The following is a 26,869-nucleotide window of genomic DNA, read 5'->3' as shown; positions in this document are numbered from 1 at the left end:
GCTGAGCCTGGAGGAGCCCCTGGCTGCAGGGCAGCCACGGCTCTCCCCCCACTGTGGGGTCAGGGCCCAGTGGGTGACGGGGTAGACAGGTGTGCAGGCAGCAGGTAGGGCCCACTACGCCCTCAGCATGTGCCCCTGCCCTCAGGAGGATGCTGGCCCCTGTTGACTCCTGTCCCCAGGACTCCCACCCTCTTCCACGGGATGTTTGCAGGCTCTTCGGGAGCCAGGGAGGCCAAAACAGGGCACCCAGTGGCCTGGGGTCTGTTCCAGTGCCCTCCTGGGTCCTCACAGCAGAACTCCTGGGGGAGAATTTACGCTGCTCTGGAGAGAGCACCCAGGGTCAGTCTCTTGAGCCCCTTGACGGATGTGAGGCCTGAGCAGGTGACCCCTGCCCCTTGCCCTGCTGTGACCTCCCCCAGGGTGGCCACAGGCTGGTGCATCTGCCCTCCCCGGAGAGCCTGAGCTGCTGATGGAGAGCCCACCCGCACAGCCAGGTACACGGCTGCCACTTGGTGTGTGATTCGGGAGAGGGTGGCGTGCGTGCCTGGCAGCTGCAGTCCGGGCGTGAGCGCCTGCGTCAGGGCCTTTGCATCTGCTGGGGCCTCCAGTCACGCTCTGCTCTGGTGTCTACTTCCCGGCAGAGCCTTCTCTGGGGGGATATTCAGGGTGCCCTCCCCGTCCCCCGCCCTCCTGTCTCCCCGGGTGTCTTCCTCCTCAGGCTGGGAGGCACCTGGTATGTGCTTTGTTCTGTTGTCACTGGCCCCAAGGCATAGAGGTATGTTTGCTCCCAGCTGTGACCCTGGTGTCTGGGGTGGGCCTGGCCCACGAGGCGTGGGTCTGGCCCTGAGAAAAAGCCTGGCCTGGAGCGGGGGAGCTGAGGGAGAGACCCTGCCATCTCTCGCATCCCCCATTTCCCCGCTGTCCTGGGAGCAAGAAGGGGCCACGGGTCCCTGGGGTGGGGTGGGGGCAGAGTTGGGGGATGGCCTGATGGCCCCGGCTTGGAGGACAGGGTGCTGCCGGCCCCAGCAGGAGCCCCCCCACTCCACGCCTGCTGGGGGCGCGGCCGCTGGTGGTGCTGGTGCCTGGGAGCTGCCACGTGGACGCTGCCTGCCGCCCGCCCCATCTCCGTGCATGTTCAGGAAATGAATTTTTTCCTCCTCCTTTTCTGGGCCTCTTCCCGGGGAGGCTGGGCCTGCAGGAGAGGAGGCGGGCCCCGGCCAGGGAGCCGTGCCCAGTGCCCCCTGCACTCCACAGCTGGGGCTGAGCTGGGAGCCCTCATTGTCACCATTCTCCACCCCCCGCCAAGCCGCACCCTGACTGCACCGCCTCCCCCGAGGGAGTGTGCAGTTCGCTGGGAGCTGGTTTGGGGATGCAGCTGGTCAGCTGCTCTTACAGAGCCCCCCACATTTGGAGAGGGGGCCTCCCGACACCCCTGGACTCCTGCAGCTTCCTCAGCGCAGACTGGGGACACACCCTGGACCTGCCAGCTAGTTGCATCCTCTCCAGGTTTTGGTTTGCCCACCTGTGTGATGGGCCAGGTTGCTCCCGAGAGTTGCCGGTGGTGGTGAGGCAGGTGTAGACGAGGTGTGTGGGTCTGGCTGCCAGCGTGGCCACATCTCGACTGCGTGGCCTCCAGCAAGTGGCTTTCTCATTGCCTGAGCCTCTGGTTCCCTGTCTGTGGAGTGGGTGCTAGTGAACACTCGGCCTCTGCCAGGGAGGTGAGCTGCGGCTGCTGCTCCTACCTGTCCAGAGCCTGATGGTGCTGCCTCTGGGGACCTTCTAGAGCTTCCCGGCCCTGGGCCCTGGAGGGAAGCCTGAGCTGTGGGGGTGGGTGGGGGTGGGGGAGCTTGGATCCAGGCTGCAGGACCAGAGCCCCAGGAAGGGCGGGGGGGCAGGCTCACCCAGGACCCCAATCCCCTGCGTCCCACCATCTCTCCGTCTCCTCTCGACCCCAAGACGGGCCACAGGCACTCTCTGCAGCTCCACCACCAGCAGGTATCCCCTGAGCTGTGGCCTGGATGCCACCACTTGTCCTCCACTGCAGGATCTCAGCCTGGGGGAGCCCAGGAGGCTGGGGAGGGCTGGCCCCGCAGACTCCTGGGGCCTGGACCCTGCAGACACGAAGTGCCTCGCTCCTGGCAGGACTCTGCTCAGTCCCCAGAGCCAGGAGTCTGGGCTGGGAGGCTCTGATGAAATCAGAGTGGAGTGTGGGCTGTTGGGACTCTTGTTCTTGCTCCCCCTCCCTGCCCTCTCTCTCCCTCCCTCCACCCCCCCACAGGGTTTGACTCATCCGCCCTTGTGGATGTGCTCTTGAGCACACTTTGGAATGGGGAAGAATTTTAGGTCTTTGTGCAGTTTTATTTAGGAAGTACAGAAACCAGGTGGACAAAATTGTCTGCATTTAGGTTTTATAACACTTCTGAAATCTATTACGAAAATGCTTTCTTGCGACTTTGGTTCTCCTTTCAAGGGGCAGGGAAAGGGCTTTGCGTTCCCTGTTGGAGGAGCATGCAAGGCAGGCTGTCAGGACGCAGTTCTAAGTGAGGTCTGGTGGCTCTCCTACCGGGTCAGCAGAGGAGCTGGGAGTGGAGGGGCCCCGTCTCCCCCCGGGGTGGGTGTCTGGGTCCAGGTTTGGGGTTGGGGCTTCCACCCTGGGGTCCAGCCTTGCTTCATGCCCACAACCTGAGCAGACCCACTTGGGTGCCCTGGCTGGGGGTCTCCTCTAGCTGTCCCTGGGCCCCCAGACAGCTGAGAGTCACTGAGGGACTGGGCTGAGGGGGAGTGCAGGGGGTGAGGGGGCTGGGCCCCCTCGTCAGCCCTGCCCTGTTGGGACCCTGCCCCCTGAAGGAACCGGGGCCCCATGGTCAGCCTCTCAGTCTCCGCTGGGGCCATGGCACCCCGGCTGTTGTCCTTGAAAGGAGACAAGGTGCTCCCCGATGGGTAGGGTCTTGGGGCCTGGGGGACTCACCGTGTCTCCCACCAGGGCTGTTTCCCTGGCACCTCGGGAGAGTCAGTCAGCCTCTCCCCGTGCTGGATGATTCTAGCAAGGCCTCTTACTCTAGAGCCCTCAAGTCCATGGGGTACTGGCTCCTCTTCCCTAATCAGCCCATAGCGTAACGAACCCCGGTTACAGGCCCCCGTCCAGGGGGCGGTGGGGGGCACATGCTGTCCCCGGGTTGGGTGGGTTACATCTGCTGGTGCCAAAGGCTCAGAGGAGCTGGGGGGCCAGTGTCTCTAGATAATCCACCCCTGCCCTGTGCTGAGGTCCCAGGTTCTCCCAACCAGGCCCCTGACCTTTGCTTGTTGGCCTGCCCTGTTGGATGTCAGCCATCTGCAGAGTCCAGTTACTCTGACCATCCGGGACAGCGGGCTTGGTCCCCAGTGCTCTCCACTGCCACCTCCCTGCAGGCCCCTGACTTTCACACCTGCCTTCCCACCACCTGCTCCTGGCCCTCAGGTGTCTCTTATCTTTCTCTGGGACAGGAGTGGTGAGCGGGCTTCAGAATAACCATCCAGACCCTTGTTCCTCGCAGCTACAGTTCGGTCCCTTCCAGATGCACCCCTCCCACTCGTTCCTGGCAAGGCCGCAACAACTGGACGTCCCCAAAGACCCCTGGTGGTGGAGGGGGAGGTCGGGCACTGGTTCCTGGACCCGTTAGTGCCTTGCTGCCATCTTCCCAGTGGGCCGGCAGCTCCATGCAGGCAGGGGTGGCACTTGCAGTGCTGCAGCAGCCAGACTGGGCACGGCTTAGCTGCACCCAGTTGGTGTGCCAGCCTGAGCCCGGCTCAGACGGCTTCCAGAACAGTGCTGAATGAATGCACTGTGTGGTAGCCTGAGTGCCCCTTCTGCAGGGTCCCCCCGCCCCACCAGGACCTGGGGGACCCCAATTGTCCCCTCCTGCAGGGTTCCCCTCCGCCAGGATCCGGGGGGCCCTGATCGTGCCCTCCTGCAGGGTCCCCCCACCCTGCCAGGACTGGGGTGCCCTGATCGTGCCCCTCCTGCAGGGTCCCCCACCCTGCCAGAACTTGGGGGGCCCCGACTGTTCCCTCCTGCAGGGTCCCCCCGCCAGGACTTAGGGGGCCCAGATCATGCCTTCCTGTGGGGTCCCCCCTCCGATGGGACCTGGGGCTTTGATCTGCTCTGAGTCCCCAGGGCAGGGACTGGTGGGAGATTGCACTGAGAGGTGGACAGATGAGCAGGGAGGCCTGGGAGGGGTCCTGCCTGCACCCAGTGGGGTTGAGGGTCCTCCCTTGGGCCCTGCCTGCAGGCCGGGCAGCCTGGAGTGATGAGTCCAAGCAGGGTGCCGGGTGCAACTGATGGGGCCTCGGATGCCCTTTCAAGCGTTTGGAGGGAGGAAAAGCTTCTTGTTTTAGTTTGCTCATGGGTTGGCAGGAGAAGCGGCCTCAGGCAGCTTATGAAGTCGTGGTAAACCCTGCCTGAGCCAGGAACCGGCTTCAGGAAGTGTCAACGAATGGGTGGGAGCTGGCGCCGGCCTGGATGGTGCTCCCTTGTGGCTCGTCTGTCTACTGGGGTAGGTGGGTCTCCTGGCCGGGCTCTGACTCACCTTAGGGACGGCGTGACCGGACTCAGTGGCTGGACTCGGGAGGGCGAGTGGCCACGTGGTGTCTGGGCCCGCGGCACCATCACTCACCCGCCCATCCGAGGAGAACCAGCCCTGGCTGGGGGTGGGTGTCCCTCTGCAGGCCACGAGCTCACTCCAGCAAGCCTGGGGGAGGCTGCTCCACGTGGGGCAACCCTGTCTCGCTAAGCCTATTTCACTCCACATGGGGTAACCCCATCTCGCAGAATAGTCCTGTTTTCTCAAGACACCTGCTCCTCTCGTGGGCACACTGGTGTTTGATGGGAAATGAGTGTTTGGCAACGTTGTTTATTGGCAGAGGAAAGAAGAGAGAAGCCAAGGTGGGCGATTGAGGGAGAGACTCCCACCCCCTGGGCCACGGACTGTGCGTACTTCCCCCACCCACCCAATTTAGGTCATGAAGCCCCAACCCGCACTGCGACTGTATTTGGAGATGGGCCTTTCTGGAGGTAACGAAGGTTAAATGAGGCATATGGGTGGAGCCTACATCCTATCAATGGGTGTCCCGGGGACAGCCATGGTCTCTCTGTCTCCCCTCCCTACCACATGAGCACACAGCAAGACCGTGGCCATCTACGGGCCAGGAGGGGAGCTTGCACCGGACAGTGAGTTGGTTGGGACCTTGATCTTGGACTTTCGGCCTTCAGAACTGTGAGAATAAATCTGTCACTGAAGCCCCCAGGGCTGTGGTGTTTGGTCTGCGAAGACCAAGACAGGGTGACGATGCCCACATGCTCAGTTAGCAGTGCTGATGCAGCATTATCTGTGGCTTTGGTGGAGTAAATATAACAACGAGGCCTTTGAGTGGTAGCCAGCGGAGAAAAGAACCTGAGAATCTTCCGATGATTTGGAAACTCCAAAAAAGAAAGGGGTGCCATTATCCTGCCTGAACCTGGCTGCATTCCCCGTCACAGACTCTGGGACATGAATCCATTCAAGGGTCCCGGGAGCCCAGTGCTCACTGGTATTTGCATAGGACTTTGTATGATCAGTGAAGGCGCAGAAGTAACCCTCTACTCCTCAGCACGGCAGATCTCCATCCAGGATGGCTAGCGCTGTTTGAGCGGCTTGTGATGAGCGTACTGCCTGGTGCTACACGCCGCGAACGCACACTCAGCAGCCTGAAATGGCGCATGCTGATGGCCCCACTGTTCCTGGGGGAGGAGTCTGGGCACCTCTGGGTCCTCCTTGGGGCTCCCATCAAGGTAGTTGCTGAGTCTGGGGTCTCATGTGGAGGCTCGGCTGGGGAAGGAGCTCCTTCCAAGCTCACATGGTTGTTGGGGGCACTCAGTTCCTTGTGCTGTGGGACAGAGGGCCTTCACTTCCTGCAGGCCGTTGGCGGGGGGCCGGTCTCAGCACCTCGCTGATGCCAGGCACAGGCTACCTGCAATTCGCTGCCTCCCAACACAGCACTTGCTTCAGTAAAACCGGCCAGACACAGGGGCTTTGGCCAGAGACACAGGACAGTCATGCGTAACCTGCCACAGGAGAGGCACACACTCCGCTTTGCTACTTTCTCTCGGTTAAAAGCCCCTTGCAGGTCCTGCCCACACTTGGGGAGGGGCTTATTGAAGGCATCAGTTCTAGGAGGTGGGAAATTGGGGGCCACCCTAAACTTGTCCTCCGCGAGGAGGTGGTCACCTGGGAACTGGATGCTCTACTTGAGGCCCTCAGATCCATCCTGCCTTCCTCGTCCTGCTCCATGGCCTGGGAAGCTGAACTCTAGGGGCTTGGCTGGTGGGAGGTGTTGGCAGGAGACCGAGCAAAGAAGAGAGGGAGGTGACCCTCATTTCTCCCACCTCTACCCTGCTTCCCTGCCTGGCTGCCTTGTAGGGTTACAGCTCATCAGGAGGTTCCTCCTTCTGGAACCTAGACTCTGGGGTTCTGGTCCTGATGCTCCCTGCCCGCCTTTTGCTCTGGAAAATCTGGAGATGGCCAAGGCTTCCCTCTGCAGTCTCTTGAACTTGAACTTTTCATCGGGACCCTGGGGTTTCGTCATCTGTGTCCTTCTAACCCAGACCATCGTGTCTGGGGTGACCCACAGTGGGAAGTTCTTGCCCAGCACGTGCTAACCCTCTTGGGATCTTGTGGTTCTCAGCATCCATCTTGTGGAAGTTTGTGCTGTTGTCCTTGACCACGGAGATGGGACTGAAAGAAAATAATGGTCTTTGGGTATCTTTTCAACTTAACCGTAAGCTTTCTGCTGCAATGGCTGTGCTTCCTCGGAGCTCAGCACGGGGCCCTGAGCACTGTGGGGTTGCATATACCTTTTAGGGCTGGAGCCCTAGGACTTCTAGGGCTTTTCCTCACCCCTTGTGAAAGGGAAACATGCTCCATAGTGGGGAAGAGGGCCGGCAAAGGTCAGTGGGCTTGATGCTACTGCCTGACGTCTGACTCACCCGGGCCGCATGAGGGGATGTGACAGAGGAGGCCTGGGTGGGGCTGGTCCAGCGGGGAAGGTGCCCACGCACAGGAGCCCTCAATCCGCAGGCAATTTCATCCTCTGTATGCTGGAGGTGGAGGCTGGCATCCCGAAATTTAAATCAAGTTCATTTTACATACCAGTGAGTCATAGGCAGCCCCTGGAGCTTCCTGTCTCCCTCCCCAGGGACCTCATGAGCTCGGGGCAGCCCGGGGCCTGATCCTGAGCTCAAGGAGAAAGCAGGGCTCACCCCCCAAAGTGCTGCATGACGAGGACCAGCAGGCCCCAGCCTCCCCCCGAGGGCCTGACCTTGGGTTCACCCGGATAGAGGCCAGGGACACACACTTCCTTCCAGAGATGCGCCTAGTCAGGGTGGGACGATGGCAAATGTCCCACTTCCCAGCTGCTGAGGGTCAGGCAAAGCTGCTCAGCTTCTCTGTCAAATGGGGAGAAAGACTTGGTTCTGTGTACCTCACCGGATGGGAGTAAGTGTCAGGTGGCGGGATGGCATCCCAGGGCTCTATGAGGTGGGGGTGGGGGGGTACCTGTACCCATAGGTAGGATCAACCTGGCAATGGTACCTGGGGCCCCAGGTGCTGTGAGCCCTGCTGGGAGAGGTGGGCGGCCCTACAGCAATGGTTCCATTAAAGCTGAACATGTCCACAGGGGGCTCTTCTCAGGAGGTGGAAACACGTGCCCCAAGAGATGGGTACAAACATGCTCACAACAATGCCGTCTGAGATGGCCCAAACCAAGAAACGCCCTAACTGTCCCTCAATAGGAAAATGGATAAATTGTGGTGTGTATATATCAACAAATCACAGCAATGAAAATAAATGACCTCAAGAGATTATTTGATAGACAGCGAGCAAGCGAGCGAGCGCATGAGCTGGGAGAGGGGCAGAGGGAGAGGAAGTAGACTACCCGCTAGGCAGGGAGCCCTACTTGGGTCCTGGGCTCATGACCTGAGCTGAAGGCAGAGGCTTCACCGGCTGAGACCCCCAGGCGCCCTCAAGGACTCCATTTTAATTGGTTACAAACCTGCCTACCTAGTAACTTCAATTTTGCCTCTTGGCTTATCCAGCTTGGTGAATTCACAACCTGGCTTGTTAGAAAGCCTGCCACATCCAGCAGGACTGTGTCAAGCAGGGAGGGTCCCCTCAGAAAGCAGTCTTGGAGACCTGGCTTTGAGAGCTAGTGGCTTATCTGGGGGTGAGCCCAGGATGCATCGACAGGGAAGTGGGGAAAATGATCAAGAAGGGCACCGCTATGAAAAACTGGGCCACGGGCCACAGGGGACTTTGAATGACAACGCTGAGCATGTCTCAGAATGTCCCACGTGGGGGGCAAGGAAGCTGGGCATGATCCTCCATTCCCACCCTGCCCTGGCCGAGGCCCTGAGCTGCCTGGCACTTCCATGCTCCCAGCACCGGGCTGGGCTTGACGCTGCCACCGAGGAGGCCAGGGGGAAACCCCCATCCAAGAGTTTCGGGTCAGAGAGGGCCTTGGGGACAGATGGCATTGGTGAAAATTATGTAGACAGATAGGCCTCTGCTGGACACACGAGGAAGGAGGCTTGGGAAGGTCAGGACATATGCTTGGGGTCCTAAACGCTGGAAGAGGCCCCAGAACCACGTGCAGCTAGGCTGGCTGGTTGCAGTTCCTGGCCTCGGCCCAGCTCCTCTTCTGTGTCAGGGGCCAGCGGTTCCGAGGCGGTTCTGTGGCTCTGGCACTCGCCACATCAGGGGCTGGCCCAGGGCTTCCGCTCCTTCAAAGCTCAGACATATCACTGCTTCAGGAATACACTCCCTGGCCTGAGACTTTATTAAAGTCTACTCAGTCCCAGGGCCCAGGGCCTAATGAGAACCAGATGCTCAGGAGAGGCCTTCAGATGTGGATTTTCCACGGAAGGCTGGGGCTGGGGTGACTTCAGCTTCGCACCAAAGCTGGGCTGGTATATGGTGGGTGTGAGCGACACATTCCCACACACTCGGTTCTGGAACTGACTTCTCAGTTCATGGTCCTGTGGGCTGGAGAGTTTATGCGGGATGATAGCCACGGGCTCATGACGTCATAAGGCTCCGGGGCCGGGAGGGGCCACAGAGAGCCCCCTGCTCCATCTCGCGGTGCACAGGGGGGGAGGGGGGGAGGAGGGGGGGAGGAGGGGGAGGAGAGGAGGAGGGGGAGGGGGGAAGGAGGGGGAAGGGGAGGGCGTGCCAGTCCCAAAGCGACTCCCCGGCCGGGTTGAGGCTCACTCCCCACGGGGAGCCACTGCCAACGAGCACGCCCCAGGCACCCCATCCAGGGCCTCCCCACGCTCTAGGCCATCCCTGGGGGCGCTGGGAGCTGCCACGCCCCGGCCCTGGCGGGACCTCGGAGCCGCCTCCTCCTGAAGGCCAGCCCGGGCACGTGCACCAGGGCGCCGCGCACGTGGCCGCTGCGGGGAGCCCAGGCCTAGGCCTCCGCTCCGGGCCGCCAGCGCCCTCCAGGGGCCGTGCACGTGCTGTGGCCACCGGCACGGCCGACCCTCGTCTCCAAGGACGCGGGCGGACGCCTTCCTGCGGGCGAGGCCTCTGCGAGGTCTGACGCGCGGACACGCTGACCTCCGGGAAGGCCACCCCGGCTCGGCCCCGCCAGCAGCGCACACAGCAGCTCCCCCGATCTCTCGCCCTCCTTCGTCACCTGGATGCGCCGAGGCCTGCCCCGCGCGGCCCGCCCGGCTTAGCCACGCGTCGCACCCCAGGGCGCCCCCCGCCCCCAACCCCGGCCGCGCGGGGACAGCATGGCGGCGCCCGGGCCGTCAACCCCTCGACCCGGAAGTGCTCCCTGGCGCCTGCCTTGACCTCCTATTGGCGGGGCCGGGTCACGTGGTGGCACGCCGCTGCAAGGGAGGCGGGGAAAGTCCCCGCGGACGCGGCCCGGTGAGGCGGGGGGGGGGGGCCCTGGAGGCCCGCGTGGCCCGCCGCCCGTCCCCGCCCAGGCTCCGGCCTCCGCACCTGCATTTTGTGCCGATTTTGTGGTCAAATGAGCAGGACTTGAGGCCGCCGGGGGAGCGTCCAGCGTCATCTCCCGGCCGGGAGTCCCCCTGCCGCCGTGCGCGGGCCCGTGGCCGCCGAGCCAGAAGGAGCGTCAGACCCCACCGCCCGCGGCCTGGGTGAGAAGGCGGAGCGGCCGGCCACGTGAGAAAGGCGAAGCCTACTTCTCCGTGCGTGGCTGCAGCAAGAGCCCGCGTGGCCTTGCTTGTATTTTTTGGCAGAGACTCAGGCGGGCAGAGGATCGGGAAAACACGTGGATGGTGGAAAGAAGGGAAGGCCCCGACGTGCCCCGCGGGGGCTGCAGGTGGGCTCACGGGAGGCCTCATCCCGTGCGATGGGCTGGGGGCGCATGCTCGATCTTGTCTGGTGGGTCCTAAGCTGGAAGTGAGGACGAAGATTAGCTGCCAGGTATTAGTCAAGTCCATCCCGGGCCTGTTGTTGCAGGCGTCGTTTGGTTTCTGGGTTGCTGCTAGACACAGCAGTAGGACTCTACCAGTGTGATTGGGGGGCGCTGGTGTCCTGGGCTCGGGGGTGGTACACACGGTGTGGGGGGGGGGGAGGTAAAGACACACACGAGAGTCCTGCTGTAAAAACAGGTCTGAACTCTGCCCGCCGGGAGCCCACTCGATCCCAGTGTGGCCCTCTCTGAGGGAAATAAGCTGCGAAGAGAACATCCCGTGGTGAAGAGGTGAGGAGGCAGTACGGTGACAACGCCGCAGCCTCTCTTTCACCAACCTGGGTTCATATCCAAACTCTGCTGTCTAAGGTCACATCCACTCTTGGAGCCTGCGTCCCCGATGGAAGCGGGTGATGCCCCCTCCTTGCACAGTTCCGGGGGGAGGGGCGGTTATTGGAGATGAGGGATACGAAGGCTGTGGTGCATGGTAGAGGCGGGAATCAGTTCCTCACTGTGGATGACTGGGTTTCCTCCGCAGGGCTCCAGCATCTCAGCTGTGACGGCTGGGGTCTGCTCCTCGTAGATACCGATGCCTGAAACCACTGGGAAGGAGTGGTTCCCTCCCTCATGATGTCGAGGAGGCAAGGAAAATTGCATATGGCTGAGTCTGAACTTTAGCGTGAAAACATGGGGAGGACACTATGAAGTCAGCTTAGACGTGGTGACAGTTGCCATTTAGAGGAGACAGCCAGCAGGGACCTGAGAATAAATGTCAGCTCTTCCCCAAGGAGTTTTGGGCTCCATTAGCTGGTGTTGCGGAGGATGGGGCTCTGCTCTGGTCTGGGTTCTTCTCTCCCATGGGAGTGGTCCTGAGAGAGTAGTTCTAGGATCAGTCGGCCTGCATCCACATTCGGACTCCACTACCTGGGATCCTGGATGAGTTATTCACCCTCCCCTTTATAAAATTGGGGCAATGGTGGTGCCTACCCTGTTGGGTTGTTGGCAGGAATCCCCTGAGAGAATAGGTTAAGAGCACCTAGTCCAGGATCTGGCTGGGGCAGTTGCAGGGGGGCATTCAGCAAGCATACCCAGGATCACAACCTGAAGCACGAGGATGTCTGTCTCATTACTGTGTTTCTGCATGCAGCACACTGCCTGTCCTGTGTGTATCAGAAGGCTGGGCTCTTTGGCTCCGTCGCAGGTGAGACTTGTTGGAAGAATCTTCCAGGAGAGCATTTGTGTCTCATTGCCTCCTCTGACAAGCTCTGCAGAACTAGTGGTTGCCTCTTTGGCCTGTTGTTGGGGAGTGGCTTTGCTCCCTGCAGATGGCTCCATGATGCTTCTCATCTCTTTCCTTGTTTGCGTACTTGTTTCCTGGGTCTGTGTTCCCTCCATGGATGAAGAAGGGGCTTCATTATAACCTGAGCTAAACACAAGCTCCTTCTGTGGCCAGAAACATGGCCCCCTGATCAGGGACTCCAGAGCCTGGCACACAGCAGGTACACAGCAAAGTCATTCACAAATACTGAGTGCCTAGTATAAATGTTGAGTCCATGAAATAAGAGTTCAAGGAGTTGGGGAGTCCGCGATATAGCGACTGTGGGCCATAGAGGGGCAGAGTGGGGAGCTGTGATCTGAACCCGCTTAGCCGCTCAGATGCCCTGACTTCCTCTATGGCGGTCAGTCCACTCCCGATGATCGAGCTGGAGGACAGGTCATTGCTAACTTGTGTACATACAATTCTATACAAACCCTCAGAGTTGGGAAAATGGGTGCTGGGAAAATGGGTGAAAGGTGCTGGAGAAGGTGGATTTTCTCAAAAGGCTGATGCAGGTGTCTCTGCCTGGCTGTGTCAGCGATGCTCCTGGAGTCCAGACTCTCAAGGCTGAGAATCAAGAGGATACATGGGCCCCAGCCAAGGCTCCTGACCAGTCAGAGAAGAGATGGCTGTCTCCAGCCCTCTGGCTATGGCCTGAAGGGTCAGGGAGCCCAGATATGCTCCTGAAGAATTTCACCACGAGCGTCAACAGTCCATGTGTTTCAGGAGAGCCTGCTCACGCCCTGCCCAGCATCTGCTACAGATTAGGGATCAGTGAGTTCACCCCTGAGGCCCCCAGCTTTACTGGTTTGCGTGTTAGTGGACAGGATTAAGAAGAGTTCCAGGGTTTTGTGCAATTCTTTCAGATAAGAAGTCCAGTTGGGGTTTTGAGCAGAATTCTTTGTGCTGCCAAAGCATTCCTGAGAGTCCCGAGTCACAAGGAAGCCCTCACTTCTCGTGTGTGCTGCATGCTACGACCGGGTGGGGGCGCTGGCAGAGGGGCCCAGAGCCCGGCCAGGTTGGCATTCCATCCGCTCATTCCCTGAGCACATGGCCGCTGGGTTCATGTGCTGGGCTGCACCTTGCTCGGTGCTGGGAACTCAAATCCCAGCCTGTCCTCACCCTAGAGAAGCTGGCCACACGTGTAGAGGAGAAGAGAGGTTTAGCCAAGTAACCTGAGTATAGTCACCCAGGTGACAGGTGCCAAATGGCAGGTGCCCAGTACCGTAGGAAAAAGTAACGGGGCCAGAACTTGGCTTGGGGGCCCGAGGGGGCTTCCTGGAGGAAGTAGAGTTTGAGTCAGATTCTGACAGGTGAGTAGAAGTTAGTGAGGTGAAGAGCCAGGGTCACACAGCCTCCCAGGCAGATGAGGCAGTTTGTGGCCATGGTAGGACGGAGTATGGCCAGTGCCAGGGCTCAGAGGGGGTGAGCCAGGCAGGTGCAGGGAGCAGGGCCTCCGGGGAGGACAGGGGCAGGTGCACGCATAGCACAGGTTGACAAAGGTGGGTGGAGGGCTAGGCTGGAGTGAGGGCCTGGGGTTAACAGCTTAGGCTCTGCGTGCTTTCTGTTTTGGGAAGGAGAAGGGGAACTATAGAAAGCCACCATCAGCATTCACAGGTGGGTGAGGCAGTGTTTCAGTGCTTGTGCTGTGGCCTGGTGTCCCCCTGGCGAGCACTGAAGAAATTTAGATGGGATTAGAGCACCAGGACGTAGCTCTGGCAGACTGCAGGGGTGTGGAGGGTGTGCAGAGGACATACCACCAGGTGTGAGGTTTCTGCAAGGCTCTGGGTAAGAGAAGGTGCCGGAGACCTGGCCCTGGGTGGGCAGAGTGGCCGCAGCACCGAGGGCAATGGTTCAGCCCTTTCCAAGGAGTGGGGTCTGTGCTTGATGATGTATGTGGCTCTGGGTTTGCTGGGAGGGTCCACGGTAAAGCCTCTTTTCTCAGCACCTGAGGCAAATGTGCTGTGGTTGGGATCGCCACCTCTTCAAGTGCTTAATTCTGGGAAATGAGCAGGGCAAACCATTCAAGCTTTTCCTTCTCCTTTTATATACATCTGACAGCTTCCATGGTTGGCAAAGGCCGTGTGGACAGGTCAGCCTGCGGGATCCTTAGCTTGTCATAGATAGGCTCCCCAACACAGCAGACTCCGAGACGAAGATTTGGATGTGAGTCATTTGTGCAGTGGGGTGGGAACAGGAAGTGGGTGAAGATCAGCCTGCTGGGCACTCTCTGCATTGTCCCACTAAGGGTGCTCAAAGCACTGGGGTATGTAGCTATGCTCATCCTTTCCCATTTTAGGGTCATTTGGGGGGCTTTCCATTCTCTGCACTGTGGACAGAGCAACCCCCACACCAGAGAGATCCCAGGGCTAAGACACGCAGGAAGCAGGGGTCTTTTATGGGACTGTGAGTGCTCGGCCACAGGCATGTGGATAGGGCTCCAGCCTGGCTGTGCACTGCACCCCTCATGCCCTACAGAGCCCCTGAAGCCCCTCATTAAGTCTATCCTGTCTTGTCTTCTCTTCAGCATGATGGCTTCCCACAACAAATACCAACACTCCTCCTAATTCTGGAAAGCTGGTGGGCCCAGCTGCAGCCCCTTGGCAGCAGATACCTCCATGTGCACCTTGCCACCTGGCTGCCCACTTGTGTCAGTGCTGCCGCTGGGTGGGTTGCCGTGGAGGGAGCTGCTGGGGTTGGGGTAGAGGGACTACAGACTCCGTTCTCTGGGCTCAGCATTTCTGCTGAGTCTGCCCTTGTTGGGCCCTGGCTGCTTTGATTGTCTTTTACCTGGGTCCCTGGGGCCCATGGCTACACCTCCCTGGCTCTTCTGGAGAGAGGAGAGATGAGGCCTTTCTCTGAGTACTGGTCTGCTGGGAGCCTGAGAGACCAGGTATTGGGTTGTAGCACTGGGTTCAGTGAGGCCCTCATTAACTTCCATCCCTGGGGACTGGGACCTCTGGTCCTATGGAATGTGAAGTTATGGGCTCGTCATGAATCCTCTGGGTGGCCCTGGATCACTCTGACTTCCACACTTTGTTCCTGGGCCTGTGGCTCCACTTATGGGTTAGAGTGTTTACTGAGGGGCATTGCTACAAGATACATATTGTATCTTGAAGGACAGTGGTTCAAAACCTACAGAATGTTTTCCTTTTCTCTTGTATCTAATGTATGTTTTTAATCAAATGAAGTCCACATAACACAAAGACATTTTTAGGTGAGCATGGAGTGGCATTTAAGCATGTTCACATGCTGTGCAACCACTGCTTCTAGCTCTGACTGGCCATCTACTCAGTGGCTACGCCCATCCCATGCTGGAGTTGTCTGTGCACAGGCACACAAAGTGTGGTCTTTTGTGCTGGCTTCTTTCACTGAGTATAACGTCCTTGAGGTCCATCCACATTGCAGTGTGTATCAGCACTTCATGACTTTGTAAGGATGAATCCGACTCCATTGGATGGACCACATCTGTTTATCCGCTAGATGTTTGGGCTGTCTCCACTTTTGGGCTGTGGTGCACTGCATCTCAAAGGACAGCATCCTAACTCCAAAGAGGTCATTGTCAAACCAAGTTATTAGCTAAGCCATTGAGGAGCCTTTTCCTATTCTATCAGGCTGGTAGGTTTTGGGTGGCAAGGTGCAAGATGAGACTGGTGGAAAAGGGACAGTCCCTTTGTCACCTTCACTGTAATGGGGATCCTTCGGCCTGAGGTAGCATCACTTGGGATCTTGTGTTGGCAGATGAGATACTCTGTGAGCCCTTGGCAAGCATGGTTGGCAAAGGCCGTGTGGACAGGGAAGGCAAAGCCATGCTGGAACACTGATCATTATGGGAAGGCAAATCGCCTTTAGGAAGGAAGATCTGGGGAATCCCCGGGTGGCTCAGCAGTTTGGCACCTGCCTTTGGCCCAGGGCATGACCCTGGAGACCCAGGATCGAGTCCTGCGTCAGGCTCCCTGTATGGAGCCTGCTTCTCCCTCTGCCTGTGTCTCTGCCTCTCTCTCTCTCTCTCTCTCTGTCTCTCATGAGTAAATAAATCTTTTTTTTTTTTTTAAAAGGAAGGACGGTCTGATGGGTTCTTATATACTCATCTCATCATAAGGTTGCTGGAAGAGGGCACCTCATCCAGGCCTCCTGTTCGGTCTCTGTTGCTGATGGTTGTACACTCAGCAGAAGCAGAAGCTATGTGGCCTTGGTGAGGGAGACCCAAGGCCATTGGGCTGATGTAGAGCCTCCAGTCCCACTGCCATGCTGCTCTGTTTGTGTGCGCCTTGTCTGAGCACAGTGGTGAGCAGAGAGGCTAGCTGACCCTCACACTGTATTCACACCAGTGTGCCCACAGGCTGTCACTCGTGGGGCTGGGGGTCTGTAAACAACAGTTCTCCAAGACCTTCTGCTCTCTGACCTAGCCCTGCACTTCTAGGCCATTGGCCCCTGCCCTCGAGTCACTGTGTACCCCAGCCCCCTGCCACTTCTGCCTCCCTGTGAAGTTGATGTATTCTGCCCAAGGAGAATACATAGCTCTACCTTTCCGGGCCACACCCAAGTGAGCCGGGCTGATGCCTGGTGGCTGCTGTTGCTCCGGATGTCACCAGACCCAGGCAGCCGCTGGCAGGCTCAGCGGGAAACCACAGGCTCAGAAAACACGAGCTGTATGTGGAGAACGAAGGCAAGTGGTCCGGCCGTGGAGTAGATGTAGGAGAGGCTCAGCTACTACTGTGCTTGTGTCATTTGTTGAATGGTGCAAACCCACAACTATTTTTTTATTGTTTGGTAATGCTTGAAAAATTTTGCAAGAAACCCTTTAAGCGGCAACAAGCAGAGAAAGCTGAGAGTCATGCTTAATGAAAGTATTGGGTTTTCTTTCTGTCAAGAGAGTGGATGGTGAACGTTTATTTGTATAAAACAGGCATTGACGTTGATGTCCAATATGGAGCAGCAGTGACAGCACCGAGGATGTGGGGACCAGGGGCAAGGCCAGCCATACCCCAGAGTCACTGGCATGGGGGCGGCTACAGGGGTGCCCTTCCCCAGGACTCTGTGGGGCCTGTCCTTCATGCAGATGGACCACGCATTCTTCTAAATTAGCTAACTGTGCCCGCGTCTCACTCCAGGCTTTCTTATGCTAGGATAGTCAGAAGAGCTCTGTGAGCCGTCGAGTGTTTAGGTGAGCATCCTAGGAGTTTCAAGTAGGAAATCAGTTAAAGTAATTTTAAAACTGTTGATGTTTTTCACCCAGCTGATGGAGTCTAGCTAAAGCAGCTAGAAGTTTATTCTGTCAAACATGAAACACTGCCAATAGACCCATAAATTCAGGGGGAAAAAAACCTACCTGCATTGAAAATTTGTTGCTTTTGAAGATGAGTGATTGATTACAAGAAGACCAGTATTGGAGGATCACAGCCCTGTGATTAAAAATACAATATTTTGACCAAGTTAAGGAATCCATCATCATTCCTAGGGACTTTGTGGCTCACACAGAACTCCTCTAATTGTATTGAAACCAGCTTTCAGTAGACTAGCAGGTATGGTTTTCAAAATGTACAAATGTTTTCACATAGAAAGGCTGAGCGACAATTTCAGTTAGAATAGCTGAGTGACCATTCGTTTCAGAGGTGCTTGCATAATTGTAGGAAAAGTGTTTGAGCGCGCAGTGTGCACCATGTGCCATCAGGTCTCCAAGTTCAGAAACGTTTGGCCATCAGAGAACACCCTGTAATGATATAGAACTTTTCTGGAAATGAGTCTAAATTTTGGCTGCATTTTATATAAGTTGGAGATTTTTAAATCATGCTATTTGACAACGGGAGCACCAAGCACTTGCTCTTTCGGAGCTTTCAGGAATTGTCACGATTGAAAGAAAAGAGTTGAACACACTGCTGCATGTCCCCAGGGAGGCTAGGAGGAGATAGACCAGATTTAACTCTAGGGGCTCAGAGGTCATGCAAGATCTAATTTTCAAATTGTCTAATTGTGCTTTGGAAAATTGTACTTGTGGGAAGAATGTTTGGATGGTGCTTTTAGGTTAACTGGGTAAATTTATATTTTGAAACTAAATGAAATAAGATTGAGATAGCCATTGAGAAGGCTTGTGTGCAGGGACAGCATATTTGAATTTTACCTGGAGCCTGTTTGTCACAGGAAAGAGACATGGAGCCTGAGGATGGCATCCCAGGGAATATTTGCGCTGGGACATTTACACATTTAAGCAGAACAAACACGAACAACAAACTCCAAACAAGTGAGCCCAGGACTGTAAATCCCCTCCTTGGAGCAGAAACTGTCCTGAGTCCTTGGGGGCTCCCGGTGTATGTCAAGAGTGTGCTGTCTGAACTAGAAACACTGCGGTCTGCGGAGAAAGGGCTGTCAGGCCCCTCAAAAGATTCAAATGTAAATTTGAATGATTTGGCAGCAGGGTCGTGTAATAGATGATATTGAAATAAATCCTAGCAGCCTGTAGGAGCGAGCCTTAGGGTGGCGGACACAGAACAATAAACTTGAATGTGCTCTGTCATCTCTCTGTGTTGCACACCCGCAGGTTTTCATGTGTTTGGAAAGCACGTTCTCTTGGAGAGAGCTACTCTACAGAGCCTCCATGATGGCACAACCAGCTTGTAGGCAAAACATGCCTGGAGAGCCTCTGTGACTCTGCTGTTTGCACCCTGTCACTTTAGGGACATCCTCTGCTGGCAATGAATGTGGGGTCACCCCTGCTAGGGGTGAGGGAGAGAAGAGCACCCTTTATGTCCCCCTTCCTTCTTTCTTCCCGGTGCCCCCTCTGTGCACTGTCGGCCTCACCCCGCGAGGGGCCGCCTTGACTCTGCAGAGTCGCTGTGGGGTCCTGTGAGGGCAGGCCCACACACCCAAGGAGGTCGCCGCTGGGCCTCTCCTTTTCTGGGGTCTGGCATGACCCTGTCCTCTCCTTCCTCTGTGCCCAGATGTGGGAGAAGGTGGTGGGTGAGCCTTAGGCTGTGGGAAACAGAGAGCTGGTTGCTCCAGCCAGCTGCGTGACCTGCTCTGAGTTTCTGGTGACTTCCGCTGAGCTTGGGCTGGCTTTGGCCCAGAGGGTTTCCTGGAGGGGCCTCAGGGGTGGGAAGGGGACATGGGAAGAGGCCCAGCTCAGCCTGTCTCATATGGTGGTGCTTGCAGAAGACTTTACTCCCAGGAAGAGCCCTGGACAGCCCAGAGGGGATGGACGAGCTGTGTGGGCAGCGGGTGTGGCTGCGGGCCTGGACCCAGCCTGCTTTCCTGCCTTTCAGACTCTGGAGCTCTCCCAGTCTCCTGCAGACGTCAGGGCCTGAGCCGGGGCAGCTGCCTCAGGGTCGGGGGGCCCTCAGGAGGTGCAGAGCTGCCTGGTAGAGGGCGGGAGGTGGGGACGTGGCGTCTGTGGGAGGCCCGGCAGGGCTGACTCATCAGAAGCTGATAGCTGAGCAGAATGGGCCCAGCTGTTCGCAGAGCCTTGGGGATATCCCTGTGTTATTGCAAACTGGGGCCGGGAGGGGGAAGGAAGGGGAGGTCTCCTTGAAGCAGGCATTCTGGCCTGGCGACCTCCCCGGGAGAGGCTGTCTCAGGCTGCAGGCTGATGCAGTGCCTGGGCATGGCCATCCCTAAGTCCAGCTGCAGTGCCCAGGCCTGGGGAGTGTCTGGGGACGTGAGCCCTTCCGTGCTAAAGCCAGGAGAGTCCTGGGCACATGGCCATTGGCCCCCCTTGCTGGGGCTGCACAGCTGGAGAACATTCCCTGTCCCTCCTGATACGGTGGCCTGGGAGGGAGAAACCGAGATTCCAGAAATGAAGTTACAGGCCTGAGGCCCTGAAATTGCTGAGGCCTGGAGTTTCCCAGTGTAGGGCCCCCTGTTGTCCCAAGAGCTTCAGGTCAGCCCCTATGGCAAGGCACAGCATGGTGTGCCTCTGCAGACATCTGTGAGCAGCTTCCAGAGCCTTCTGCTCCCAACACCTGGCAGGGTTTCCACCTGATCCAAGTTGGGGGACCAAGTGATGTTTGGACCTGATGAGGGTGTTAGAGGGCCTAGTGCTTCAGAGCTTCTCCTGAGTGGTCTAGGGCAGCCACACACCCTCGCCTCCCTGGCTCAAGCTGCTACCCAGGAACCCCGGCACACCTGCCACCTGCCCTCTCCCTCTCTGTCTCCCTCTGCTGCTGCTTTCCCACCTGGTGGCCGGAGGCCCCACCTCTGTCTCTGCCACCATGGGCCCATGTCTCTGTGTCTCCTTGTCTCATGAGGACACTAGTCACTGGGTGCAGAGCCCACCTTCACCCAGGGTCATCTCATCTTGATGTTTAATTACATGTGCAAAGACCTGATGTCCCAGTAAGGTCACATTCTCGGGTCCTTGGGTGGACATGAATTTTGAGAGGATGCTACTCAGCATACTCACGAAGATGCAGAGTCAGTCAGTGCCAGCGGCACAGGTCTCTTCAGCTCCGTGGGTTACAAGTCTGCTAACACTGCCTGCTTGCATTAACGTACCAGACTTTCTTATTGTCACACACCCAATGTATAGGTTTGTGCACTTTTTTTTTTTTTTAACCCACTTTCTGTGCCCACCTTCTCCCTCTAGGCGCTTGTATCTGGATACACACAGGAATCTGCCTGGGATTTACTCTTAGGATTTCCTGGAGAGATAGGGCTGATGGTGTGGAACTTTCTCAGTTTTTATTGCTCTGAAATGTCTTTATTTTGTTCTCATTCTTGGAAAGCGTTTTAGCTGGGTATTTCCTTTCGGGGCGTTGAAGATGGCCTGTCATGGCTTCTGTTTTCCCTCCCCTGCTCCAGGAGCCGGCTGACAGCACTCCTCCCAGGAAGGCAGCCTGTCTCTCTGGCTGCTGCCCAGAGCTTCCCTCAATTTCACTAAGGCGTGGCCAGGTGTGCACTCGTTTTTATTATTCCTACTTGGGGCCCCTTGGGCTTTTCTGGAAAATTTCCTGGTGGTTCCATCAGCTCTGAAGTTCTTAGGCACCATCTCCACAGACATGCCCTCTTGTTTCACCTCCAGGATGGAAGGACAGATGGATGGACATACATGTCCTCCATTCTGTTTCCTCTCCTATGTCTCACTCATCGGGTTTTGTTCCCTTTTGCACTTGTACTGAGACCTGCTTATCATTGATACATAATTGTGGAGGCAGTTTGAGGTCCGGGAGGCAGGTGCATCCAGCAGGGCAGGTTTGCATTTGGTCCTTCTGAGCCCTGGCCCCTGCAGACCCAGGCCCACGTTGACCTGAGTTTGTGCATGAGGCTGCAGAACTGGCTGTGGTCCCTGTTTCCAGTGACAGCCATACCTCCACCCCAGCCCTGCTGTGTGCAGAGGAGCACCACCCACCAGCCCTCGATGAGGGGGCCTGGGCTGGGGTCTCAGCCTTGCATTAGGCCAGTGAACCTCAGGTCCACATGGCTTTACCACAAACTTCCAGTTAGGAGCTTTCAGATGTAGCTCACACCTCTGTGGGTTGTCCTCCGCCCCCCCCCCCCCCAACTGCAGCCTCCTTATTTCTTACCATCCAATTAATATCTTTACTTTAAAAAGTATTTTTCCTGCACTGTGTTCCTCAGTGAGAGTTTGGCCTGCCCTCTTCCCAGAAAGCAAGTGAAGGGAAGTGCTCTGTTCCTCTCTCCTTCGCCTCCTGCATGCACTGGCAGGAGCCCACCCAGCTCTACTTGAAAACATGCTGTTAGCTGCTCTCTTGGCACCTGGCAGCCTGCATCCGAGCCTGTCTGCCCTCGCCAGCTCCCTGGGGCCACTGTTGCCCCCCACTGGCCCCCGGCAGTCAGAGACCTTTGAAAAGCACCAACGAGGTCATGCCTTTTGCTGCTGAGAGCTCCACACAGTCACCACTGTGCTCAGGATAAAGCTCAGCTGCTGACCATGCCTAGGATGTCTTACGTGTCTGGCCTTTGGCCATCCCTCGGGCCCCCTCTCACCTGTGTAATGCTCTGGGCTCTGGGGGCTTTAGCCTCCTTGCCATCCCACCCCTGTGCCAAGCTCACTGCCCCCCCTCAGGCCCCCAGCAGCTTCTATCTTTGCCTTCTCAAACCTCACCTCCTCAGAGAAGCCTTTCTGAGGCAATCTGTCCAGAAGGGCTGCTGTCCTCTATCAGCACCTGTATCTTCCACCTTGGCCTTCCTTTTAACGCCACTGATCACCCTGACAGTTGGAGTATTGCACCCCCTGCCTTCCTGTGGCCACATCTCCCCTTCCAGAGCCTCAGCTGGGTGGCAGCTCAGCACCCAGTCAGCTCTTACTGTGTGGGCACGTGCTGCTCAGAGGTGAGAGGAGCAGAGCTCAGTGGCCTCTGCTGGCAGGGAGCTGGAGGCTGGGGATGGGGCACATTTCTGGACTCGGGTGTTTGTAGCTTCATTCGTACTGTTTTTCTCATTAAGAAAGAATATCATTGTTGATTTCTTAAGTTTGTACCTTTTGGCCACCTTTGCCCCCACCTTTCACCCGTTCCCACCCCCTGCCTCTGGCAACTATGCATTCTCTTTTCTGTATCTATGAGTTTGTGTTTTGTGGTTTTCTTTTTCTTTTTCTTTTTTTTTTTTTTTACATTTCACGTGTGAGATCAGACGGTATTTGTCTTTTTCTGTCTGACTTATTTCACTTAGAATATAATGCCCTTAAGTTCTACCTGTGTTGTCATAAATGGTAGGATTTCCTTTTCTTATGGCTGAATTAATATTTCATTGTATGTATGTGGTACATTTTCTATATCTACCTGTCTTTTGATGGACACTTAGGTTGTGTTTGTCTTATAAATGATTATAAACTATATAAATACTGTAAATAAGATTGCATTGTAATTACAGGAGTGCACATATCTTTTTAAGATAGTGATTATTTCATTTCCTTTGGCTAAATACCCAGAAGTGGAATTTCTGTATCACAGTAATTGTAGATCCATTTTAAATTTTTTGAGGAACCTCCACACTGTTTTCCAGAGTGGCTGCACCAGTTTGCATCCCCACCAACAGTGCAAGAGGGTTCCGCCTTCTCCATGTCCTTGCCAACACCTTTTGTTTCTTGTGCTGTTGATTTTGGCCGTTCTGACAGGTATGGGGTGGTATCTCATCATGGTTTTGATCTGCGTTTCCCCGATGATGGGCGATGTGGAGCATCTTTTCATGTGTCTGGGTCATCTGGATATCCTCTTTGGAAAAATGTCTGTTCATGTCTTTTGCCCATTTTTAATTGGACTATTTTTCTGTAGCACTGACTAAGCTCATCATCTGTTTGGGGTGTTAGCCCCTTATCAGATACATGGTTTGCACGTATCTCGCCTTCAGCACGTTGCCTTTGTTGAGATCTCCTTTGGTGTGCAGAAGCTTCTTAGTTTGATGTGGTCCCACTTGCTTATTTTGCTTTTGTTGCCTTTGCTTTTGCTGTCAGATCTGGTAAATCATTGCCAAGACCGATGCCAAGGAGCTGACCCTCTGTATTTTCTTCTGGGAATGTTATGGACTCAGGTCTTCAATCCCCTTTGAGTTAATTTTTGTGTATTGTGTAAGACAGGCATCCAGTTCCATCCTTTTGCACGTGGCTGACCAGTTTTCCCACAACCATTTATTGAAAAGATTCCCTTTTCTTGGCTCCTTTGTCATAGAGTAATTGACTGTATGCGTGGGTTATTTCTGGGCTCTCTGTTCTGTTCCATCCATCTCTGTGTTTGTTTTGATGCCAATTTTGATTACGGTAGTTTTGAAACGTAGTGTGATGTCAGGGAGTGTGATGCCTCGAGATTGCTTTGGCTCTTTGTGGTCTTTTGGTGGTTCCATACAAATTTTAGGATTGTATGTTGTATCTCTGTGAAAAATGCCATTGGAATTTTGATAAGGATTACATTGGATCTATAGTTTGCTTTGGGTAGTATGGACATTTTAACAATATTAGTTCTTCCAATGTGGAGTATGGAACGTCTTTCCATGTGTTTGTGTCGTCTTTGATTTCTGTCATTGATGTCAAGAGAAACTTTTTAGAGCTTGAAAATCCGGGAAAACAAGATCTTTCCTAAGTCATCCTGGGGCACTGTGTAGCAGACCCACGTAAGGAATTTACTTCTCCAGAGAAGTGGTGTTTGACTTTGCTGTTTATTATCAATTAAGGATTCAGATTTGTGAGGTGATGCTAATTTGAAGATTTGTATCTGGCAGAAAAGGTAACCCCAAAGGTTATGGTTCTGTTGCCTGTGGGACATTGACCTGTTTCACATATGACCCAGCAGGTGAATTTCAGATTCTCCGACTGCTCTGTGAATAGGCTTTATTTACTCTGTTATTGGTAGCTGTGTTAATGAATTAATAGGTTGTTGCTAAGTATTCATTTTACATTTGTATCACAGCCATGCTTTTAATTTCCTAAAAATGATGCTCTGACAGCCTCAGAGAACACCGAGCAAACCTGTAGCCTTTGGCAGTGCCGTAGGTGGCCTGGCCGCCTGTTGGCTGTGTGTGCTCCGGGAGCTGGCCCAGCCCCTCTGTGCCGTGGCTCCCCTGTTACATGTGCGCCTGCTCTGCCATTAGTCTGAGGTTCTGGTAAGGACCTCTGGTATCCCGCCAGGTGCTGCTCTGACAGCTGCAGTCAGGGTAGTGGTAGCACCCTCCTGGTGTCTGTAGGTCTCTGCTGACAACAGGGAAGGCCCCATTTAGACTAGGGTGGGGTTGGGGGCATCAGGCAGACAGCCCTGGCCCCCCACCTGCTGGCTTCTGCAGATGGCTGGTCCTCAGAGCTGTGTTCCCGGGTGCTGCCCTTAGCCTCTGGCTTATCTGCTTCTGGCTCTTTTGTTGTTATGGTTGACACAGCTTTATTGGGATATAATTTGTGCACCATTCACACTTACTTTGCCCATTTAAAGTATGCAATTCAATGGCTTTAGTGCAGTTACAGCCTCACACAGCCACCTATGTCCCTCCCAAAAGAAGCCCCCTACCCTTGGCTGTGACCCCCTCCCCCAGCCATGAACAACCCCTCATCTGATTTTTATCTCTGTGGATTCGCCACCTCTGAACACTCCATGAGACTGGAATCATCTGATACGTGGTCTCTGGTTCTGCTGGGAGTCCACAGGACATAGCAGAAACACTACCAGGAAGACAAGGTGGCCCTGGGGAGGGGACCACTGACTCCCACCCACTCCTCAGGAACAGCCTGGTGGCTTTTCATTGATCTGGTCGATGGTGTTTCCTGAGTGCCAGCTGTGTGCTCAGCACGGTGTGGGGCCTGGGAGACACCAGTGAGCAAAGTGTGTGTGGTGCCACCTGGTCTTGTGGCAGAAGCAGATGGCTGTTATGGCTCCGGGGAGTGGGGACCATGACAGGGCAGCTCTCCTGGCACCTCCGGTCACCTTGGGCTTACCTGGTGGTGGGCTGTTGGAGAGGTGCCTCCTGAGAGGGGTCCTGGCCAGGATGAGCCACTGTCTGTTTCCACTTAGCAGCCTACTGGTCCAGGGTGATGTCATTGAAGCTCTCAGCCTGGCAGGTGCTGGCGGCCAGCCACCATGACAGCTTGACTGGGAGCCCCCTCGAATGAGGCCCTGGTGGGTCAGCTGCCTCTAATCCTGGGGCTGCAGCTTGGTCTTGGTATCCTGGTTTGCCCCAAAGTGCGGAGTGGGGGATGGTGGGGTACAGCCGGACTGCAGGGTGGGGCTGCTCTCCTGGGCACAGTGAGGGGCCAAGAAGCTGCCCCAGGAGGGTATAGGCCCAGCGCCCTGCTGCTTAGGAGCCCTGGTCTGGCCTGTGGGCACCCACGCTGCTCTGTGTTGCTAATGGTGCTATAGCAGGTCAGCTGGGCGCTGGGGGGAGAAGCAACTTGCCTACTGCTGCTGGGGGTTTGTCTTCCTATTGCCTGTGAATACAGCAAAGGGCTACAGGACAGGGCGGAGCCAGGGGCACACAGCTCCATGGGCTTCAGGCGGCCACTGCGTGCGCTGCTCCTCCTCCACAGCCCACAAGCTGCAGAGCCTTTGAGCCAGAGGCGGCTTGAGATGCTTGTCTCCAGCTCAGCCCAGGGAAGCCGGCCATCACATATGATCCTCCCCATGTCCCTGTCCCTGTTTCAAGATGAGGAAACAGGCCCAGAGCATCACGCAGAGTGGAGGCTTGAAACTCATGTCTGGATTAACCCAAAGCCCTGCTCTTGGCCGCCACCCCCTTGCTCTTATTAGCTTTGGGTAAGGAGCCCTGGACACGAAGTCCTCAGCCCCTGCCGTGTCCACACCCCATGTTTGGGACAGATGTCCTCTGAGCCGCAGTCCCCTCTCCTTACAAGGTGACTTTTTGGGAGGGTCAGATAGATGACAGATGTCTTAGGGACCACACTTGAAGAGCTAGGAGAGGAGAGGGTAGCATGGTGAGCCTCTGGTCAGTGTCCCCTGATGAGACTGGGTCTGGGGAGCGTGTCTGTATTGTTGTCATGGCCGAGCTGGAAGGGAAGGTGATCCTGGGTCAGGAAGGAAGATGGAGCCTGTCACTTGGGCTCACCAGGCCTGCCTAGGGTCCTGCCCTGGGAAATGATGTGTCACTCCTACCTTCTACACTTCTCTGGTTGGCCACATATTTGCATGTGTTCCTACTAAACTAAGTGGCCTTTCTGCTTGAGTCTCTGCAGAGCTTTCTGGGAAGAGAGCCTTCCCACAGGTGTGATTTTAGCAGGAGCCACCTCTGCAGGGTGTTTGGTGCTGACTACCACCCTGCCCTGCCACATTCCCTCGCTGACAGGGCCTCTCTCCAGGCTTTTTTTTTTTTTTTTTTAAGATTTTATTTATTCATGAGAGACAGAGAGGCAGAGGGAGAAGCAGGCATCCTGCGGGGAGCCCGAGGCGGGACTCGATCCCAGGACATGGGGTCATGCCCTGAGCCGAAGGTAGATGCTCACATGAGCTCAGGTGTCCCTGGGCAGATTTTATTTACATATATTTTTGTTCCCTAAAACAGCTTCCATTTGGGTTCACGCTGTTCCTTCCAGGTGGCTTTTTCTATGTGTGTCTCATCGTGGTGGCCACTGTGGACCCAGCTCTCTCAACCTGTTCCTCAGGTATCTTGATTCCTTAGCAGACCCCGGCACCGCTTCCCTGCATTGCTGTAACT

At 56.1% G+C, this 26,869-nt stretch overlaps 1 protein-coding gene across 1 annotated transcript; it reads left to right on the top strand.

The window, feature by feature from the left end:
* Positions 1-6,929: 6,929 nt before the first annotated feature.
* Positions 6,930-18,273, top strand: LOC140605637 (uncharacterized). The gene is made up of 8 exons (XM_072777726.1): positions 6,930-6,961; positions 9,419-10,177; positions 10,280-10,466; positions 10,994-11,096; positions 11,603-11,656; positions 13,835-13,939; positions 14,301-14,440; positions 15,832-18,273. Exons 1-4 carry the CDS (start codon positions 6,930-6,932, stop codon positions 11,036-11,038), a joined length of 1,023 nt encoding a protein of 340 aa, XP_072633827.1. The 3' UTR covers positions 11,039-11,096; positions 11,603-11,656; positions 13,835-13,939; positions 14,301-14,440; positions 15,832-18,273.
* The last annotated feature ends 8,596 nt before the right edge of the window (positions 18,274-26,869 follow it).

Source organism: Canis lupus, chromosome 16, assembly GCF_048164855.1.
Source record: "Canis lupus baileyi chromosome 16, mCanLup2.hap1, whole genome shotgun sequence".
In the NCBI taxonomy this organism is placed as follows: Eukaryota; Metazoa; Chordata; class Mammalia; order Carnivora; family Canidae; genus Canis; species Canis lupus.
This window is presented reverse-complemented; position numbering and strand designations above follow the sequence as displayed.